This window comes from Coturnix japonica, chromosome 1 (assembly GCF_054131305.1).
Source record: "Coturnix japonica strain WE chromosome 1, WE-NBRP24, whole genome shotgun sequence".
In the NCBI taxonomy this organism is placed as follows: domain Eukaryota; kingdom Metazoa; phylum Chordata; class Aves; order Galliformes; family Phasianidae; genus Coturnix; species Coturnix japonica.
In genome coordinates this window covers 49,914,011-49,927,703 of record NC_140663.1, presented here as the reverse complement: position 1 = coordinate 49,927,703, position 13,693 = coordinate 49,914,011, and the positions used below count along the sequence as shown (strand labels likewise).

Below are 13,693 nucleotides of genomic sequence, written 5' to 3'. Positions count from 1 at the left end.
GTGGGTGGACAGTGAGCTGAGCTCTTCCCTGACAAGGTACTTGGGGTTCTCCCTGTTAGGTTCTTGCTGTAAACAGCCTCATTTCAGCTGTGCCTCTCCCTTGACATTGTATTGCCTTGTTTCTTTAAAGCCTCTGTGTGGTTTACCGTGCTTGCCCTCAGAGATCAGTGAGGGAGACAGGGTGAGAGATGATGATGTTTGGTCAAGGGACAGCTGAGATAAGAGGTGCATATCTGTAGAGACATGATTTCTCACTAGAACAAAAAGCAGCTGCTACAGCCAGTAATTACAGAAGCAAAGAAACAACTACCCTCAAGGAGCTTAACGTGAAGCATTTATTTCAAATGGAAGCTTGGAAAAGCTTGCAGCTTTTCAGTGCAGAGCACATGACCAGAGGTGGTTCTGATGCTTTCACCTTCAGATTCACAAGCCCACTCACTGGGGCCTGGCAGAATGGGGCAGCGCTCCTGGTACATGCAACAACTGTTGGTTCCTGCAGAGCCATTCTGAACACCTGGTACCAGCCTGGGAACAGCTGAACTGGAATCATAGAATCATTTATGTCAGAAAGAACCTGTTGAAGCTGGAGTTAGAAGCAGGCACTTATTTCAAGGGTTGGGACAGAAACCTACAGCTCTACCTCTTCCCCAGGACAGTCCAAGCCAGTTGTTTGTCTGCTAATGGCCAGAGGAAGTTACAGCAAGCTAGGGTGGAAAGCAGCAGTTGCAGCTTGTAAGCTGTGTGCACTGACAAGTCTGTGAGCACACTTGTTTTCATACCGAGGGGTTTTGCAGCAGTAATGCTTTAATAGACATCTTGAATAAACACCTTCCAAAACGTGGCAAGGGAAGCAACTCACAGGGGTTAAGAGTATCCATTTAACTTCCTCTGGCCTACGGTAAGGCACCTGGTGCTCATTTTTAAATGTGAGGAGCCTTAATGAGGTTCCTGCTGCTATAAATCAACTGAATGTCAACCTAACTGCTGACTTTAAGGGAACCAGGGGAAAGAAACCCTTGGTCACAGTGGGACAGAGCAGAGATGTTTGTGGTTTAATTTTGGTGATCTCAAGTGACACATTTCAGGATTCTACTCAGGGACACAAATTTACTACCCAAGAAATATTCTTAAGGAAAAAAAAACCCAAACAACTTAGATATGAAAAAGGTAAAAATCTGTATTAGAATTTTAGTCTATCCAGTCTCAAATTAAGCATCAGTTATCTGACTATTTACAGCTGCCATTTCACCCAGCATCTGTCTGACATTACACAACTGCTGGCTGAAGTGTTGTTCCTTAACGCCATTCGGAGATATTTACCTTCTTTGCAGTACTGGACAAACCTCTGACAGCAGCAGAATGCTTTTCTGGTGACGATTTCATCTTGTATATCAAGTCTACAACCAGCAGCCCCTAATTCAAGGATCGTAAACTCAAGCATATGGAATTGATTTGGTCTTTTGAAGCTGGTGAGAGAGGCAGAACTCACAGCTTCTCGTGTCCATATTTCTTTGAGATAAAGAAGCCTGCAGTCTGCACGACATGAGTCACTCCCACGAACACTCTCCAAACAGGGGAACTGCTTGAATATACCTGAGCTGTAGTCCCTTCAGTTACTTTGACTTTGTGAGGTTCTGTCCATCATGATTCCATTGCCGTCTCTGAACTGTTGCTGCTACTACCAGCCAATGAGCTGCAAGCCGCAGAGTTTGCACCAGCCAGAACAAGTCTCTCTCTGTTTCCAAAAACTTCATTCACTGCAACACAGGTAAGGGATTGCTTACATGTTACTTCCCCAGAGACAAAAGCACTACAGCAAGTACAGCAAGGCAAATACAACAGAATGGAAATCCTCACCTGATGCAGTTTCAAAGCCTTCCCCATTACCCAGAGCAGGGAGCTGTAAGCTTACATGTCAGAACAATCTGTTTCCCCGTGTACGATAATTGAATTACAAGTCACGGTATTTCTCCCCCGGTGAATCTCTAGATGTTTCCCTGTGTGTAATTCCCTTACTGAAGCACTGTGAAATGGATGAGTTTTGTAGAGCAAAACAGTTTAAATTATTTATTACTGGTTTTAGTCCCTCTGGGTTTTATCGAGCTCTCATAAACCTCAAAAAATTCACACCATTTAGCTACATGCAACTGAGACAACTGATCAAAACCAGCCCTGACTTCTATGCAGTGCCTGTTTACACCAGGAACATTAACAAAAAAGGAAGGCTGTGAGAAATGAGGTATTGTATTTCAGTTACAAGAAAATAAACCGTGGCAAATACAGCTCTCCAAGATGGAAAAAAAAAAAAAAAAAAAAAAAAAAAGATATTTTTAAGCTGGTAGTGAGAAAACATTCAGTCTTTGGGTACTTGTTTAAACGTGTCACGCTCAGAGCTGAATATACAGATACACCCTGGGGGCAGAGCCTCAAGATCCCAGAAAATGAGAATGTTACCTGCAGAAATGCTGCTTATATCCCAGACACGCAGACCTTCTCGCTCTCCTCCAAAGGCAAAAACAAATGGGAAGTCAGGGCAACAAGCTGCGCAGAAGAGAACACCCTGGGAAGGAGGGAGAAAGTATCTTTTGGTGTTTTTCTTTCCCTTAAATATCATCTGAAAATGATTTTATCATCTAAAATACTTTTGCCAGGCAAGTTATAACAAATATAAGCTCTTTGTTTCTTGAAACTTGACTTTGTGTCCCTACAAAATCATTGTAAGAGCTGTTAAACACATTTAGGAAGTCATATTCATTCTGAAGCTCAAAGATGCATGTTGGAGAACTAATAGTTCTACTGCAGAACACTTGATCTGACATCCAGATCCAAGGCTTCAAGGCAGCCTGCCAACTGTATCTTGAACTGAATATTGTGTTGCAATGAGGAACGTTTTACTCAGAATACACAGATGTGGGTTTTTTTTGTTCTTGTTTCTTTAAGACGTCCCACAAAACAAGACTTAAATTAGAAAACAGATTCAACAGTTATACATACACCATCTTGGAAGTAAGAAATGTAATCAAAGATTACCATTTTCATATCCCTGGAATGGATTAGACTTGGTTTGCCTCCCAGGATATCCCAAATTTTCACGTGTTTGTCAGCAGATGATGTCACGAGGCACCCTTTGACCTGACTGCTTAGTTGTAGCCCTGGAAGATATGAACACATCAGTGTATAAGCATCAATCAATCGCCATTTTAGAGATGAGGATACACTTAGGGTGAAAGCAGAACAAACCTAATATTCTTCACACACTGAACTCAGTTCCAGCAAAACAAAGCAAAAAGTTAACAACAGCTTTGTGCTACCACTGCTTCCTACAGCGACAGAAGAGCCTTTTGAGAGCAAACTTCATGTAGGCCTATTTTATCTCTCAGTGTAATGACAGTAACAGCAGAGCTGCGGTTGTGCTTCTTGCTTGACATAATCAATCTGGCTTCCCCAGTTAGTTTTCTTCATTCAACTCCATCACTTCATCCATCTGCGATGACGGGACATACTGACATCTCATTCTGAGCACATAATCAGGTACTTCCTTCAAGTTGCTTTTTAAAAGTTTCTAGGCTGGTCAAATAATTTAAGGAGTCTAAAGCAGAGAGTGTTAAAACCTTCCCATGTGCCATATCTAAGTCACCATCAGAGCGAAGTGCCAGTATAAAATATTACGGATACAGAAGTTCTAGTTGATAGTCCTGCAGCAGACTCCATAGTTTCTGTCCTTTCTCATGATATTCACTGAGACAAGAGTTCACTGTTGTTAAAATACTTTGCTTACAATGGTTTTAAACAAAAAGAGTGGAGATTTAGATACTAGGAAATGTTTCATTCAGAGGGCAGTGAGGCACTGACACAGGATACCCAGAGAAGCTGTGGGTGCCCCATCCCTGGAGGCTCAAGCCCAGGTTGGATGGGGCCCTAGGCAGCCTGAGCTGGCAGGAGGCAGCCCTAACCATGGCACGGGGTATGACTGGGTGGGCTTTAAGGTCCCCTCCAACTCAAGCCATCCTGTGGTTCTCAGCAGAGACTGTTTCATGGACCAGCTACTCACTATTACTACGCACTAGTTTATCTTTTCGTTAAGCAAGGAATCACCACCACCTCAGCCATATCAGCTGAAGACATCTTCCAGATAAGCCCTACCACTGGGGCAAACACAACACACACATCATTTACCTGATACTTCTTCGTCATGAGCCTTCAGAGTAAACAGAGGCTTATCAGAGCGAGCATCCAGGCAGTACACAAAGCCATCCTCTGTGCTTGCCTAAGGAAACCACAATACTTTGAAAACAAACCGCCGTAGTCATTTGTTTAAAAGTGTTCTATGGAGTAACATCCATTCTCTATTAAACCCCTGTCATCTGAGACAGACTTAAACTGCTTCTTAGCTGGATACATTCCCCTGTACACAGTTCTTCACTTCCAAAGTCAGACTTCATACATCTGGAGCTTGAATTATTCCGTGTATATATGCTACGCTGCAGTGACATATGTGGAAATCTTAACCGTATACAGATTTCTTTAACTGTATTTTGTATTGAATATGGCTGCACTACTGAGCTCAGACCTTATGCTCAGCACTAAAACACCGAGCTTCTCGTCTCTAAACTCGATGCAAACTTTGGAGCCATTTAACAGCTGCCTCACAGACCTACACAAAGTTAAGTGTAATCATACTGAGAAAAAATACAAAAGCATGGGTTAAACGAAGCAGCCAACAGGCCAAGAAGAGAAAAGCAAATACTCACTAAGAAATTACAAGGTGAAAAGTGATTCCAAGTTACTCTTTCAACCTGACCACTAAACCGCCAGATTCGATGGTTATCTTGTGGGCTTCTGCAGTCGTACAGCACAGCTGATCTATGGCAAACAGACAGGAAAGGAAAAAATAGCAAAATCATAACAAAACTCTGTGAAGTTCCTTTTACCACTGGCACCTACAGAAGGTCCCTGGATGCTTTACAGGAGGAATCCACAAAGGCGGTCAGCTGGTCTACAGACAGTGTACTGGTATGTAGGTGTGCAGGGAATCAAAGGGAGAGCTAACAAGGGATAAGGATGCTGGTCTGAGTGAATGGACAATTTCTTCTTGTTTTTACAGAAGGATTACGGGGGAGGAAAGTGGGCAGAATCCAGCTCCCAACAACACGGGGTTCTTCTCCAACGTGGCAAGTACGTAACACAAGCCAGACAACATAAAGCCCAGCTTAGTCTTATAGCTTGGAGAAGCCCAGAGATGCTTACACAGAGATGAGCAGAGGTACATTTCTACTGCAGAAAAGACATAAAGACAAATTAAGAAATAAATTCAGTTTGGAACAGATGCCTGGCACAGAAAATTACAGTCCAGATGGTTAAAGTATTTGGCTAAGCTGAGAAAGAGGGAAGGAAAGCTGTATTTTGGCCACGTACAAACCTGGCTACTTTACTGGAAAGAAACAACTTTACTCAAATCTGGCACTCTTAAAAAGCAAATTAAAAGGAAAACCTGAGGCAAATTAATGGGCTAATGATGGGCATTAATGCTGGGCTAAGCATGGCATTTAAAAACATTACCGTGACATACTTATCGTAAGATCCGGAAATGAGGGTCTGGGTTTCAAAGGGATGAAACTGCAATGTCTGGACCTAAGTGACAGGAGATTTTATTAAAGAATAAGCATTGAGATAGAATCAGGGAATCACCAAGGCTGGAAAAGACCTCTAAGATCATCCAGTCCAATTGTCTACCTATCTCCAGTACATCCCACTAAACTACGTCCCTCAGTACAACATCTAAATGTTTCTTGAAGACAGAACGCATACACAGGTACTGCCTTTGAATAAACACTGCACACAGTAAAAGCCCCACAATAAACAAACAAAAAACCCACAACACCTCCCCCTAACAACTCCTATGAAGTGTTCTGATATTCTGATGTCTCGTAAGTGAACTGAATCACATACCCTCATTCCACACTCTAATTACAAGATTAATTCATTTTCCAAACATCCATCACTATGGAATTTCGGTATCGTTTACTTTAAACCTTTCTTACCTAGAATAAAATACAGGCAACACTCATAGTTTCCTTAAGCAAAGCTTAGTTTGATCTATGCTCAGAAACCTGTATTTTGAAGCTTCATAGCAGCACTATTAGATCCCCAACCTCCTGGGCTTTTACACAACAAAACCAGGAAACTGTTATAAGTCTCCCATGATTTTCTAATGGATAAGTTAATTAACAGTTCTGAAACCAAACAAAAAAAACACAACCGTTTGTCTGCAAAAAACAACCGATTGAGAATTGTAAAGAATTCTGCACAGTTGGCTGGAAAACCACAGAGCTGCTGCTTTAATGTGTTCAGTACTGAGCAGCTACACAGAAACTGCAGTGTTTTCTTCTCTGTGCTTTACACTGAAATAAACGCATTCATTATTACGTACCTTGTCTGTGTGCAGTGTCAGGCTGGCTGCAGGTTTGCCCACAGCCATATCCCACAAGATCACAGTGCTGTCAGCAGAAGCACTTGCCAAAACATTCCTGATAATAAGCCAAAAGATCAGGTTTAAAAAAAGTCTTAGAGACAAAACCTAATAATGGTCCAAAATCCTAAACACGCAGAAAATCTGATGTGGAGATCAAGCATCATAGAATCATGAATGGCTCGGGCTGAAAGGGACCTCAAAGCCCACCTGATGCCAACCCCCTGCCATGGGCACAGCTGACCCCTATTAGCTCAGGCTTCCCAGGGCCCCATCCAACCTGGCCTTGAGCATCTCCAGGGACAGGGCACTCACAAGAACACTGGTCTATATAGTTACAAGTAAAGATCTGCTAGCATTTTCTCCCCACAGCACTTAAAAATATAATTTACCAGAAGGCTTCCTGAGCAAAATAGTGAGAAAGACTTGAAGCACTTCCCTCTGTTTGACATGAAGATGGTATTTTTCAGCATTAATGCAACTTCAGTCTGCAGGCATATGCTTGCAGCCAAGAGCCAGACAAATCTATTCTTAACAAAAAACCCAGCTCTCCAATATCTGAGTGTTTATATAGCTAACAAAGACCCAACACCATACACCCTTTATTTCCTGAAAGTTTTACCAGCATCACGGAGTTCATAACCCAGTATATTACAGCACTGGACATTGCAGACACTTTAACTCTTGTAGCTGTAGTTTTGTGACTTATCTCTGTCACAAGACAATCGCCTCTAAGTAATATGAAAGTTACGTCTGAGTCAGACTGATGGAATGATACCACGCTGTGCGTGTGTATCATTCAAGATCAACAGACAACATACTGAGAGCACAAACTTCTGCATGTTTATTGAATATCTATGAGGGTGCTTCCTCCTTTGGTGCCTAGATAACAAGGAGCTTTAAGTAAAGGCTGACACCTGCTGATCAGAGAACGCAGAATTGATTGCATCAGTCTTCAGGCAATTTGACAGCAGGAAAAATAAATATAAATACATAAATCTATCACTGAGACAGTTTCAAGGCCCATCCTAAGGATCCTTTAACAGTTGATTCATTACAAGCTACCTAAGCAACACCGAGTGGCTTCTCTATTCCAGCCTGCACATCATCCTTAACCTCTCCCCTTAGATGTGCCCGCTTTGCATTCCTTCAACAGCACTACTTTCTTGCTAACTCATTCAGGCAACAGTAACTCCCACAGGTCAGAGGTGTGTCTACAGCAGTGCTATGAGGGCTTTTGCAGTCTTTTCTCTTCACAGCTCTAGAGCAAAAGCCAAAGGAAAATAATACACAGCAAGGATTACCTTCTATGAAGAAGTAGTCCTCTATCTGTTCAGATGCTGTTTTAGGTCACTGACAGACTGGCCCAGACCTTGTGCTATTCCAGTTTGTCTGGCTTATATGCAGCTGCTTTATTGAATGGCTTGGAACCACTTTAGCCTCGACATCATCTGGACAACTTGGAAATAAAAGCTATCTGCAGCAGTATATAAACACTTATTTTAAAAAATAAAGAGGAAATCCGGTGTCCTAATTTTGTTTGTCTTTTTAATTTTTACAGGGGCAAATATTTTTGAGAACTGATTCATTTCACAACTGCTTTCAAGTTCAGCACTACGCTTCATAAGGCTCTGAATTAGTGAAAAAAAGCAAGCCTAATTAACTGTGCCAATGTGTACCCAAGCACTGTTGTTCAAAGACTCCTTTACCTGCTTTGTTTATTCCATGAGAGATCGAGCACAGCATCAGTGTGTCCTTCCACTGCCCCTTCCTGAGATAAACCCTGCACAGGCAGATACAGCACAGACTTCAGAACATTACAGCTTCAATGGAAATCAAACAGCACAACACATTATTATGAACTCTTCAGTGCCTTCACAGACATCTACACTTATTAAATCATTCTTTCTAGCTGCAACGAGGCTGCAACCGGAAGGTAGAAGAGGCTTCCTCTTACCCCAGCTCTCAGACTGCTCCATCCACAGCAGGAGAGCTCACAGAACCACTTATTTCCTTCAGGCTACAGAAGAAGAAATTTCATTTCCATCACCTAATGTGCAGCTTTTTCAGCTTCTTCCTAAACTCTTCTGGCATTTCCTTCTTTTCCCACCAACTGGTCCTTTAATGACCAGCTCCTACAAATGCTAATTTTAAATGGTTAAGCTTTGAAGGATTTTTCTAGAACAATTGGAAGGCACCCATAAGTTCTCCCACTCATTCTCTGTTCTTTCCTCCAGGCTTTAACTATCCCTGGGCAGAGCAGTGGGTGTTTCAAGCTGAAGCATTTCCAAACGGTTATCTTTAATAGCAATTCTGATACCTCAGTCACTCTCTGGGCGTGCCTCTATGTACACATGCTGTATTTTCTCGATGACTACTTTAAACCTGCTTCAATTTCAGATGGATAAAGCTGACAGAGGTGAATCCAAACTAGCTGTGTTTCATTAGAGTAAACCTTGTCCTTTATTGCTCAATGCCTTTTCAACTCCCTGAGTCACAGGCAAGTAGCAGTTTCAGCCCCCTGTATACAACCAAGACATTATCTTCTGTAACTCATCTAGACATCATCCTTCAACACAATAGCGGGGATTAAACCTGACTACCTACACTTTCATTTATTCTATTGCAGGACAGAAGTAAGAATATTATCCTCGCTTTAAGTTTCCTCCATTCAACCAACACTTACTTTCTTTCCTTTCTTTTTCTTCTTTTTCTCCTTCTTGCTCCCAAGAGAAAAGACAGGTTCTAAGCAGTCCACTATATCAAGGTCCCAGATATCAATAACTGGGGTCATGTTACCCACCGCAACATAATTTCCTGCATACACACAAGACAAACCAACAACAAACACAATCACATTTAGTTATAAAACAGCACCTTTGGCATCCCAGCTGCTGCATATTTCTTCAAGTGCTCTTAAGTGCACTTCCCCTTCAGTAAGCACCGCTGTTCACATGAGCCCTATTAAAGCACCACAGGAAAAAATGCTCCTAAAAACATAAACATATATAAATGTTGCAACCGTGCTGTGCCATAAGGACTTTGAAACCCTTCACTTGCAAACATCAAAAAACAGATCAGAGTTTGCTTTGTTCTGCTAATTAACAATAACTTAATTATTTCTCATCAAGCCAATATTTTAGTTGCACCGCTTGTTAAGCCAGCATCACTAAGGTCACTTATCACCAAGTGAGATAAAGGAAAGATTTTCAGTTTTTCCCTCTTAACATCTTGGGTTTATTAAGTTTCAGTGGATGGAACTACTCAGTAACAACATCATATTTACATGCTTTTCAGTTACGAACAGTTTTATTGGCCAATTACAGTATCCTTTGTTGTTTACCTGATGACTCCTCAGGGTTCGGATCAAAATTCAACCACTCCAAACTCAGAGGATAAGCAGGCAGGATGATATCGTGATGTACATAAAATGAGTCTTCTTCGTGATTATAAACTGAAAAAGATGTATGTGACATCAGTGAAGAGGAAAAGCAAGCAACCAAAGTCAGCTCACCTCTGCAGAAAGAAAACATGGCACTAAATTCCAAAGGAGATCTGGAATGCCAATTTCCAATATGTTCAGAGCTTCCAAGTAGAAGCCATAGCCTCTAAGTACTAATGTTACAGCTTACAAAATCCTACAAAAGGAACTAATGCTCTCCTGTGTAATTCAGATATCAAGTGAAATATTAGCAAAATTCAGATGTTACAACATGACTCCGTTTAAAGAATCACTTCAATGTAATTGCTCTGAACCCACAATCACCATTTTCTACACGTGGGGACATTAACGAAGGTTGAAACATTCATTTCATAGAATCACTAAGTCCAGATTCAGTAACATGGGAAATCAGGTAACAGATGAACAGTTTTTGCTTTGGAGGAAGCTGAGGACTCCAAAAAAAAACCTCATCTTTTACACAGCTACATGGAAAAAAAAACCAGCAGGCTTCTCTGTAAGGCACAAATCCACATTACTTACCATGGACCTCCAAACTACAGTAGTCTTTATCGACTCTGCCACAAAGGACAAGATTGTCATTGGGCTTAATCAAAAAGTCCTCCTGTTCGTATTGATCCTGAACAGCAAAAAGGAGAGGCCATCACATGTTAAGCAAAGAACACACTGGCACAATTGCACGAGTTCTAAAGGCTGAATCTGTTACAGTAAACAACCAGAGCCCTACAGCCCACCTACCCGAAAGCATCATACAGTGGTAAATGCAGAAAGGCAGAACCAGTTTCTGTCACAGGGAGGCTGAATGTACTTCTGAATGCTACAGAGATGGCGTTTATGTGGACGCAGTTGCATTTAGAGAAATGTTTCATTACCACACATGAAACCACCTTCTGAGGTAAACAAGATGCAGCCTATCACCAAAAGGAAAATCACCAGCGGGATCCCACTTTTGTAGCTTTATTTCCCTTTGCCTCTCATGCCTTGAGCATTTAGATCACAAAACAATGTTCTGCACAGTAAGTATACTGAGGCGCTGCTCCTCACACTACAGGAAGCAATTCCCAGAGCATTAAAACGTTGTCCACATACTGGAAAATAGTTGCAGAGAAGTATTGCCTGCAGCTATACTGGCATTCAGCTGCACCAGGACAGATGTAGCCTCCATCCAGTTCTCATTGTTACTGAGGAATGGAAGGCATTCAGGGAATTTTTGTTAATGGAAAACTAGGAACTGCATATTAAAGTCAGTAGCCTTACACAGACTGCCATCCTTCATATAAACAACGCATAGGAAACCTTTTGGGCACCGCGCAGCAAGCTTTCAATAATTCCTTTTCCATTCACTCCCAGTATTTTTTTATATTTGCATTCTGCTGAGTATTGCAATTCTCTGAATGGGTCCAATTAATACTGTGCAGTACTTAACTCTTTAACAGTGATGGCAGTAAACACCAAGAACAACAACATGGCTGTATTTCTTCAAGCCACAACGCTGATTGGACACGATTACTTTGCATTTTAGTTGTTTTCTAAACTAGTCTGAGCTCATCTGGCTGCAAGGAACATGTAGGCGTCTTGCAGTCTGGGAAGCTGTCTTATTAGGGTCATTAGTGACCTGAGATTTGGTATTTCTTCACGTGCTTTCTGGGTCCTATTAAGTAGCTCACAAGCCGCCTCCACAGATAGAAGTGCGTGTCTGAAATCATGAGTCAGTTCACCTCACCATCTAACTTAAACATAGAAAGCACACACAAAGGGGGATGCACAAAGCAAAAAGAGCTCTGTACAAGGATAACTCTGGCAAACATTTTAAAGTACTACAAGCACCCCCAGGCAGCCTGGGAGGGTGGAAAATCTAAATCAATTCTGAGTTTCTGCTGCTTCACATATTTAACATCTTTACAGTACTTACGGTGTTTTTCAGAGTGATATAAGGATCCTGATCATTGCTCCCATATACTGCCAGACCAGCCAATGTCTCTCCAAGTTTGGTATCACCTACATGGGAATTTCAGAATATTTCTCATATGTGTCAATGATCACCCAAAACACTCCAATGGAGTCAGAAACTCCAGCACTGCCCCACACATGGTAAAATACCAGGAGTGGGCTACATCAGCTTCCAAGTTTCAAACATGAGAACTTCACGTGGCTCTGCTGCTCAGTGCTGCTCTGCTCCAATGCAGCAGCAGAGGGAGCAACAGCCCTTTTCCAACACCACCCAGTGCTGGCAGCAAGGAGCAGGACATGGAGTTATTTCACCCATTAAATCTAAACTCAGACCAACAAACAATTCAAAATGTGAATTTCCAGCACTTTAAACTAAGCGCTACATGGCTTCAACGTGCGTATGTCCTAAGTACAAAAAGAAGTGAAGAAAGAGCTTACAACAAAATCTGACATTTCAGTTTCTTACCTCCGTCTTCCTCTTCATCATACTTGTCCAAATCATACTCAGCCAGCTCATCATCACTCAGCTTTTCAGCGCTCTCCTCCTGCTCTTCATTGTCAGGAGGCGGCTCAGCCCTGTCAGCAATGGCAATATCCATGCCATCCGCTGGCTGGCCCTGATCTTCTTCATCGCTGCCATCAGAGCCCTCCCTGTACAAAGACACATCCCCTGAGCAACGCAGACAGAATGCGCAGACAGAAACACCACTCAGCAGCTTGGTAGCGAAGCTTCAGCACACAGAGCCCTGACCCCTTCCAACCTCCGCATTAAATACAAGTCACTGTTCTCTCAGGCTGCCTGAGAATTGCGATGAAGTTTTTTTCTTGTATATTTTCCTGACAACTATTAGCAAGCATCAAGAGGAGCTCTGACAAAGATGGTGAAGGGTCTGTAGGGCAAGGTGCGTGAGGAGCGGCTGAGGGCCCTGGTTTGCTCACCCAGAGCAGAGGAGCTGATGGAGGCCTGATGGCGGCTGCAGCTCCTGACCAGGAGCGGAGGGGCAGCGCTGAGCTCTGCTGTGTGACAGCGACAGGGCCCGAGGGAACGGCATGGAGCTGTGCCAGGGGAGGGGCAGCTGGGGGTCAGGGACAGGGGCTGCACCACAGGGCGGTGGGCATGGCCCCAAGTGCTGGAGTTCAAGGCGTGTCTGGACAATGCACTCAACAGGGTTTGGCTGCTGTGTGGTGCCATGTGGGGTCAGGATCTGGATTCCAATGACTCTTACAGTCCCTTCCAATTCAGGATAATCCATCACTGTCACAATGTGTTCCTTCCCACCCACAGACTCACCTCCTCCCGTCCCCCCCTCCCCCTGTGCCGCCCCGAGCTCCCCGCTCACTGCAGCCTGCCGCGGGCCTCCCCGACGAGCCGCCTCAACTCCTCCCGGCTCAGCTGCACCTGCGGGCGGACACAGCGCCGTGAGGATGGGGGAGGACCGAGGATCCCTCACGGGGTCCCTCAGCACCACCCCATCCCACCCCCACCTTGTCCGGCGTCTCCTTGGCAATGCCGCGGCGCACCCAAGCGGCGCAAGTCACCGGGCAGCTCATGGCGGCCACACGTGCGTAGGGCTGCGGGGCACCGAGTGGGCGCACCACGAGTGACGTGTCCGCCCGCAGAGCCTGTGGGAAGAGGTGGGGACTTGTGGGTGATGTCACATTTAAACGCCGGAACGGGATGGAAGCGCGGGGTGGGTGGGGTAGTGGTGGTAGTTTTTTTTAATCAATGTTCAGCAGTCATCAATGAATATCAACAGGTGCTGTTTTTTTCATAGGGAACCAAACAGAGTGGTTTGGGTTGGAAGGGAGCTTTG

The 13,693-nt window shown here is 43.5% G+C and overlaps 1 protein-coding gene across 4 annotated transcripts; it reads right to left on the bottom strand.

Moving 5' to 3' along the window:
• Positions 1–314: 314 nt before the first annotated feature.
• On the bottom strand, positions 315–13,482 carry PWP1 (PWP1 homolog, endonuclein). Of its 4 annotated transcripts, XM_015863841.3 has the most exons (16): positions 13,365–13,482; positions 13,220–13,278; positions 12,346–12,530; positions 11,842–11,927; positions 10,452–10,548; positions 9,813–9,923; positions 9,156–9,286; positions 8,179–8,252; positions 6,431–6,527; positions 5,570–5,631; positions 4,752–4,863; positions 4,177–4,267; positions 3,031–3,152; positions 2,455–2,560; positions 1,594–1,757; positions 315–540 (listed from the first exon to the last, which is right to left on the bottom strand). In XM_015863841.3, the coding sequence occupies exons 1-15, from the start codon at positions 13,428–13,430 to the stop codon at positions 1,642–1,644; spliced, it is 1,515 nt and encodes a 504-aa protein (XP_015719327.2). In that variant the 5' UTR covers positions 13,431–13,482; the 3' UTR covers positions 315–540; positions 1,594–1,641. The 4 variants fall into 4 exon arrangements, 2 of the variants coding, with proteins under 2 accessions (XP_015719327.2, XP_015719317.2); XM_015863831.3 differs by having other exon boundaries at positions 315–1,757; XR_014943344.1 differs by lacking the exons at positions 4,177–4,267; positions 4,752–4,863; positions 5,570–5,631; positions 6,431–6,527.
• Positions 13,483–13,693: the final 211 nt, after the last annotated feature.

What these genes read in the sequence shown, in the direction of transcription:
- PWP1 (XM_015863831.3), bottom strand. Translation starts at nt 13,430, where the DNA reads ATGAGCTGCCCGGTGACTTGCGCCGCTTGGGTGCGCCGCGGCATTGCC. An exon ending in CTGTAGTTTGGAGGTCCATG is followed by an intron (nt 9,924 to 10,451) that starts GTAAGTAATGTG and finishes CATCTTTTTCAG; the next exon opens with TTTATAATCACGAAGAAGAC. An exon ending in TCATGGAATAAACAAAGCAG is followed by an intron (nt 6,528 to 8,178) that starts GTAAAGGAGTCT and finishes GCTTATTATCAG; the next exon opens with GAATGTTTTGGCAAGTGCTT.